This window comes from Sciurus vulgaris (assembly GCF_902686455.1).
Source record: "Sciurus vulgaris genome assembly, chromosome: 3".
In the NCBI taxonomy this organism is placed as follows: Eukaryota; Metazoa; Chordata; class Mammalia; order Rodentia; family Sciuridae; genus Sciurus; species Sciurus vulgaris.
The window spans coordinates 18,651,408-18,658,804 of record NC_136463.1 but is presented as its reverse complement, the minus strand read 5'-3'; the positions used below and the strand labels follow the sequence as shown (position 1 = coordinate 18,658,804).

The 7,397-nt window shown below is 46.7% G+C and overlaps 1 protein-coding gene across 1 annotated transcript; it reads right to left on the bottom strand.

Moving 5' to 3' along the window:
• Positions 1-75: 75 nt before the first annotated feature.
• Positions 76-7,212, bottom strand: LOC306655672 (uncharacterized protein; the record flags this gene model as incomplete). The annotated part of the gene is made up of 9 exons (XM_079130328.1): positions 76-239; positions 610-1,109; positions 1,298-1,418; positions 1,497-1,568; positions 2,007-2,150; positions 2,988-3,034; positions 3,153-3,377; positions 3,595-3,640; positions 7,167-7,212. The coding sequence occupies 9 exons, from the start codon at positions 7,210-7,212 to the stop codon at positions 103-105; spliced, it is 1,338 nt and encodes a 445-aa protein (XP_078986454.1). The 3' UTR covers positions 76-102.
• Positions 7,213-7,397: the final 185 nt, after the last annotated feature.

Below are 7,397 nucleotides of genomic sequence, written 5' to 3'. Positions count from 1 at the left end.
GGACCTTATTTTTATACAAGATTAATAAAGATGTTTGCAAAAAATCAGCGTCCGCTCCATGCCCACTCCCATTACACACAGCGGTTTCGCTCAGCAAACGCTTTACTTGTACAAGCTCCTCACAGCTTGTTTCTGCAAAGAGGCTGGCGAAGGGGAGAAGGGTTGCTTCTGCACTAGAGTCGCAGGGGAGGGAGCCCGCTTCGAGAGGCGCATTTGCTCCAGCGACTCGTCCACGTACCCTGCGGGAGGGCGGAAGGGGTGTGTGGAGCGTGAAGCCGGCAGCTGGGAGACGCAGAGACTCACAGGATTAGCACCTCCTGGTCCGCCTTCCGCTGCCCCCAACTTCCGCTGCGGCCTCCGTCTACCTGGATACCTCGCCCCCTTTTCCTTCGCCGGTACTACTTTAGTCACTCCTCCCTCTGCGCCTGCGCCTACCCCGACCCCGTTTCTTTCGGTCTGCTCCCACTTTCCGCCTGCCGCCCGCCAGTCCCGCCGCATCTGCTGTCCCGCCTCCGCCCCATCTGCCCCGTCCTGATTCTCTCCAGCCCGCCCGCCCCTCTCCGCCGGGGTCCCTGTTCTGCATCGATCGCCCTGCGCGTCTGCTCTCACCTGGGCTGACAGGTCCCAGGTTGGGCGGGAGCTTGGAGCGGCCGGGCTGGTGAGGCTTGGGAAGGCGGACGTCTGGGCCGGGGATTCGGCTCCGCGTCCTGCATTCTGGCCTCATCCGCCCGGCCAGTTTGGGTATCTGAGAGTAGGGGCAGCGCGCACCTGGGGCGGGCGCCCGGGAGGAGAAAGAGGGGACAGTGCGGGGAGTGGGTCCTCGGAGGCCAGAAATGGGGGTGGGGACCGTGTGTGACCGAGAGTGTCCCTTCTCCCGTGGTCCCCAGCCCCGCGCCTCCGGCCCCCGCCCGCGCCCCACTGGGCGCGCACCCGCTTTGTACAGCGTGTGCAGCGAGCGCGCTAGCTCAGTGTTGGAGAGGCCGCTGACGCGCGCCGCCTGACAGAAGAAGTTGAGGCCAGCGTGAGCGCGCGAAGGCCGGCCCTGGCAGCGGGCCCGACCCCTACACCCAGGGTTCAGCTGCAGAGTCCTTTGCTTCTTGAAGTAGTAACTTGAAGGAGAGAGGGTAGCCGTTTCAGACAATGCCTCCTTCATTCTCTCCATCTCACAGGTGGGGAAACCCAAGGAGGACAGGAAGCCACTTTTCTTAGACCTGGGGCGACTTGGGGACCAGGAAAAGGACCCAGAACTCAGGGCTCCTATCTCTGGGGCTTGGGAGCTAGGGATGATTGTGCCCACCTCATCACCTCCTGGGCGGACTTGGAGGGCACAAAGCCCTGGCTCAGCAGCTTGAACAGTATCTCTATGAACAGGGTCTTTAGGCTCCGGTGGTCACAGACCTTATGGTTTCTCACTTGCCCTGGTGACAGCAAAATGAGGGTGAGGAGGGGCCTCCCCAGGCCAGGCCCACCCCTGCCACACCAGTCTTGCTGCTCACTTATGCACTGAACCAAGTAATGGTTGTCAGTGAGGACACCCAGGAAGTCTTTGAAGCTTACGATTCCATCACCTGGAAAGAGAGAGGAGGTTCCCATGTATGATCTCAGGGTTTCTATGTGTGTGGTTAACCTTGATATCTGTCCCTCTCCACCCTTAGCCTTCCAGGATATCTTCAAATTGTTCAGCTGCAACCCAATGGGTACATGCCCAGCATGAAAGTTGCCCTGTGCAATGTGGGTATCCAACTGGGTTCACAGGAGAAGCCAAAGGTAGACCCTAGTTTGGGTAGGGGAGAAATAACCCTTGCTTTGGGGCAGCCACATGTCAGGATAAGAATTAACTCAGCAGCAGTGTTTGAAGGCCATGAGATAGTGGTGATGAGGGCTCTTTTCCCAGAAGAGGGAACTTTAAAATAGAACCAGGTAGGAATTTTGTGGGCAGGGGTAGCATTCACCAGGAGACTACCTGGAGGTGGGAGAGGATAAGAGAGCAGGCATGGGGCACCCACCATCCAAGTCTGCCAGCCGAAGAGCCTCACACATCTCCTGTGGGCCCAGTTGGATATCCACATTACGCAGGGCAATTTTCATGCTGCGCATGTCCACGGTGCCTGTTGGGCTGCAGCTGAACAGTTTGAAGATATCCTGGAAGGCTGAGGGTAGAGGGGAGCAGGCAGAAAGGTGAACAGCACACATAGGAACTCTGAGCCCTGAGATCTGCCTATTGCAGCTATGGTGGAACTGGGCTACCCCAGTCCCCTGGGCATGTATAACTTTTAACACAAAGAACAGTAGTGGCAGTTGGGTATTGGCGCATTAGTGCCCATTCAGTCTTGAAATCCAAACATAAGTTTTGGACATGTTTATATAAAAAGCATTTACAACTGATGTTCAAGGTCACACCTGGCAGTCTGACTCTCTAACTATGATGCTCTGGAGCCCCTGCTGGGGCCTAAGATATAGCAGGCACTGAAAATTGATGTAGAAAATGATTCTGCTTTGAGGGACCCCTGCCAATACCAGGACATATCTTGGCCCTCTGTGTAGTCTGCACTGGGGAAATGATCCTCATCCCCACCCCACAGCCTAGACCCTGAGCAGCAGGGAAACTCATTCTTTTTTCCCATCCTGTCTCCCTCTCTCCCTCCTCCCTTCTTTCTTTTCATTCTGCCTGACTGTCCATTTGTTCATCCACCCATCCATCCAAATACCATCATTTACCTATCCACCAATCCATCTAGTTTTCTTTCTCTCCTATATGTGCTATGCGCGCGCGCGCACACACACACACACACACACACACGGGCCAGGCACATCAGTGAAGACTGGTTTGTAGAGATGAGCAAATCATATTGGCAGGGAAGGTTATAAATTCTGGCTTCTTGCAAGGTTTACAAGTATTAACCCCAGCCTCAGGGCAGGCAACCCCTTGTAGTTCAGCCCTGAGCACCCCCTAATTTCCCTCCCTATTCCCAACCCTAGGCCCTCACCTGTCAGCTGCCGGGGTGTCAGGGGCAGTATGTTCTCGTCCGTCACGCTGCCCCAGGGGGAAGAGGTTAGACAGGCCTTTGCACCCGCTGCAGAGAGATGCCAGGGCCAGGGAGGCCTTACCCAAACCCAGTGCCCCAGGTCTGGCCTCCAGTCCCCCCCCTCACCTCTGAGTTTTGGCTTCCGGGCCTGACCAAGCTGGGTGGGTAGTCACAGGGCTCTTGAATTCTCTTGTCCTCTGTGTAGTCGGCTCAGTCTTCAAGGCTATGGCTTCTGGTGGCTCCATCTGGGTCATTTGGGCAGTATGCAGCTGAGACCTCCCTTTCTGCATCCTGTTGGACCGCTCCTCTCCTGGATCTCGTGTGAGCAGTCTTCGAGGCTTCTGTGGAGGCCTTAGAGGCATGGAGAAGACAGGGCAGAGGGACCCAGGCCACTGGAGTATAGACTCCAGGGCATCTGGGACCAGGCCTTTGGGTGTGCAGACTACCTCCTCCCAGCCTGTACCCACAGCCCTCCCTCCAGGAAGTTCTGAGAGCAGAGCTATGGCAGCGATACCCCCCCACCTCTCGTGAGGGAGGAGGACCCTCCTCCAGCCCTGATCACCTGTACCTTTTCTGTGTGGATGGGGATCTCTTGGTCTTCTGCCTTCTTCTGCCTGAAAGGCAGAGTCACATGCTCTGAGGCTGCTCCAGTGCCCTAAACCTACAGCCCCCAGGCTGCCTTTCTGGTGGATTTTTGTCTTTGGCTGGAGGTACACTCTCTCCCTCACCAGAGATCTGCTTCTCCCTGTTGGGGCACCTGCTGCTTTATTCTTCTGAGTTTTTGCCTCCCTATGACATACGAACTGTGACTCCACTCTGGATATTAAGTCAGGATGGCAGAGGCCCAGAGAAGAAGGTTCCAGGGGCCCAAAGCCAGGAACTGGGGGAGGGGGGGTGAGGTCCAGCCCAATATAGACCTGTCTACCATATTTTAAAAAATATTCCATGAAACCTTAACAAATTTAAAAGAATAGGAATCATATAATGTCTGCTCTCAGATCACAATGGAATTAAAGTAGAAATCAATAATAGAAAGATAGCTGGGAGGCCAGGCATGGTGATGCATGCTGGTGATCTCTGAGCTACCTATTCAGGAGGCGGGGGCAGGATTGTAAATTTGAGGCCAGTTTGGGCATCTTAAAAAAAAAAAAAAAAAAAAAGAAAAAGAAAAAGAAAAAAGAAAAAAGACTGGGGATGCGGCTCAATGAGCACTTGCCTAGCCTGCAGAGGCCCTGGGTTCAACTTCCAGTTCTGGTGGGGGAAAGAGAGCTGAGACATTCCCCATTACTTGTAGATTAAATAACACACTTCTAATTAATACATGGGTCAAAGAAGAATCTCAAGAGAGATTTTAAAATACTTGAAACTAAAAGAAAACAAAGATACAACTCATTCAAAATTCATGGGCTGCAGCACAAACAATGTTTAGAGGGAAATTTATAGAATTAAAATGAATATTTTAGAAAAGGAGGAATATCTAAAATCAAGAAGCATGTACCAGGGCTGGAGATAGCTCAGTTGGTATAGTGCTTGCCTTGTAAGCATGAGGCCCTGGGTTCGATCCCCAGCACCGCAAAAAAAAAAAAAAAAAAAAAAAAAAAAAAAAAAAAAAAAAAGCATGTACCTTAAGAAACTAGAAAAAGAAGAGAAAATTAAATTCAAAGTAAGTAGAAATAATAAAAATAAGAACAGAAATCAACAATATTGAAAATAGGAAATCAATGGAGAAAATCACCCAAATCAAAAACTGTTTCTTTGAAAAGATCAATAAAATCATTTAGGCTCCAGCAAGGCTAACAGAAAGAAGAGAGAGAAAAATGATGCAAATTATCATCATCATCATCATCATCATCAGGGTACCAGGGATTGAACTCAGAGGCACTTGACCACTGAGCCGCATCCCCAGCCCTTTTTAATATTTTATTTAGAGACAGGATCTCCCTGAATTGCTTAGGGCCTCACTAAGTTGCTGAGGCTAGCTTTGAACTTGCGATCCTCCTGCCTCAGTCTCCTGAGTCTCTGGGATTACAGATGAGTGCCACCACGCCCTGCACAAATGATTAATAGTAGAATGAAAGAGGGAACATCACTCTAGATCTAATGGACATTCAAAGGATAAAAAAGGAATATCATGAATACATTTGATAGCCTAGATGAAATGAACAATTCCTTGAAAAACCCAATCTGCCAAAAATAACACATGGAGAAATAGACAATATGATGAGACCTATATCTATTAAAGATGTTGAATCAATAATTAACAACCTTCCAAAACAAAGAGCACCAGACCCAGATAGAGTCACTGATGAATTCTACCAAGGATTTAAGGAAGAAATTATATCAATCCTTTCTCTTTCTCTCTCTCTCTCTTTCTTTTTCTGGTAGTCTGGCTATAGCCTAATTGATTTTATTGATCTTTTCAAAGAATTAGCTTTTGATTTGGGTGATTTTCTCTATTGATTTCCTGTTTTTGATTTTGTTGATTTCTACTCTTATTTTTATTATTTCTACTTGGATAAAAAATTATACATCATAACCAAATGGGATTTATTCTAGCAATTCAATATTTGAGATTCAGTTATTGTAATGCATCACATCAACAGGTTAAAGAAGAAAAATCACATGATCATATAAATACATGCAAAAAAGTGACAAAATTCAACACTCATTCATAACAAAAACTCAAGAAATAGAGAACTTTTTCAACTTGATAAAGAACATTTACAAAAAAAACTACAGCCAAGCCCAGTGGTGCATGCCTGTAATTCCAGAAACTCGGGAGGCTGAGACAAGAGGATCATGAGTTCCAAGTCAGTCTCAGCAACTTAGTGAGGTCCTCAACAACTTAGGAAGATCCAATTTCTAAATAAACAATAAAAAGGGCTGTGGATGTGGCTCAGTGACTAAGCATCCCTGGGTTCAATGCCTGGTACCAATAAATAAATAAATAAATTAATTAATTAATTAAATTAAATAAAGAGTCCAGTTTAAGTTGGGTGCAGTGGCACATGCCTGTAATTCCAGTGTCTCCAGAGACTGAGACAGGAAGATCACAAGTTCAAAGCTAGCCTCAGTAATTTAGCAAGGCCCTCATCTATTTAGCAAGACCCTTGTCTCGAGATAAAAGAAATAAAATAAAAAAGGCTACAGATGTGGCTCAATGGCTAAGAGCCCCTGGGTTCAATCCCCAGTACAAAATAAATAAATAAATAAAAAGTAAAATAAAATAAATAAATACAAGCACTGGCCTAGAATGTGCAAGGCCCTGGGTTCAATACCCAGTACTGCAAAAATAAATAAAATTAAAATCTACAGCTAACCTCATACTTTGTAGTGAGAATCACAAAGCTTTCCTACTAAGATCCAGAAGATGTCCCCTCTAATCACTGTTTTTCTAAAATTGTACTGGAAGTCCTATATAATGCAGTACGATAAGAAAAGGAAATAAAAGATATACAGATTGGGAAGAAATAAAATCTTTGCCAATGGCATGACTGTTGTTCATATGCAAAAAAAATGAACTAGACACAGACCTTACATCCTTCTCAAAAACACAAAACTCTACAACTCCTAGAAGGCAACATGGTAGAAAACCTGAGTATGGGGGTGGCAATGTCTTTTTTTGATACAATCAATAAAGACATGATCTGTGAAAGAAATAATTGATAAGCTGGACTTCATTAAAATTAAAAACTTCTAATCTGCAAAAGACAACATCAAGAGAATGAGAAGAAAAACAGGACAGGGAGAAATGGTTTGCAAACACACTGTTGATAAAGGACTGTAACCCTTAAAACTCAACAATAATGAACTACCCAGTTGAAAAACTGGCAAAAGATATGAGCAGACACCTCACCAAAAAAGATACACAAATGGAAAGTGAGCATATGAGATATTCAGCCTCATATATCATTAGGGAGATACCACATACTACATGCCTTTTAGAATCAAAATACTCAAATCCAAAATACTGGCACCACCAAATACTGGTGAAGATGTGGAATATCAGGAATGCTCATTCATTGCTGGTGAGAGTGCAAAATGATATCGTCACTGGGAAGACAGTTTGGTGGTTTCTTACAAAACAGAACAAATCTATACCATATATATTGTAAAGCAATCACGTTCTTTGGTATTTACCCAAACGATCTGAAATCTTAAGCCACACAAAAACCTGCATGTCCATGTTTATAGCAGGTTTATTCATAGTTGCCAAGACTTGGAAGCAACTTGGATGTAGGTGAATGGATAAGTTAACTGTGGTATAACCCGGCAATGGAACATTGTTCAGTGCTAAAAAGAAGTGGGGTATCAAACCATGAAAAGATATGGAGGAAACAAATGCATGTTACTGAGTGAAAGAAGCCAATC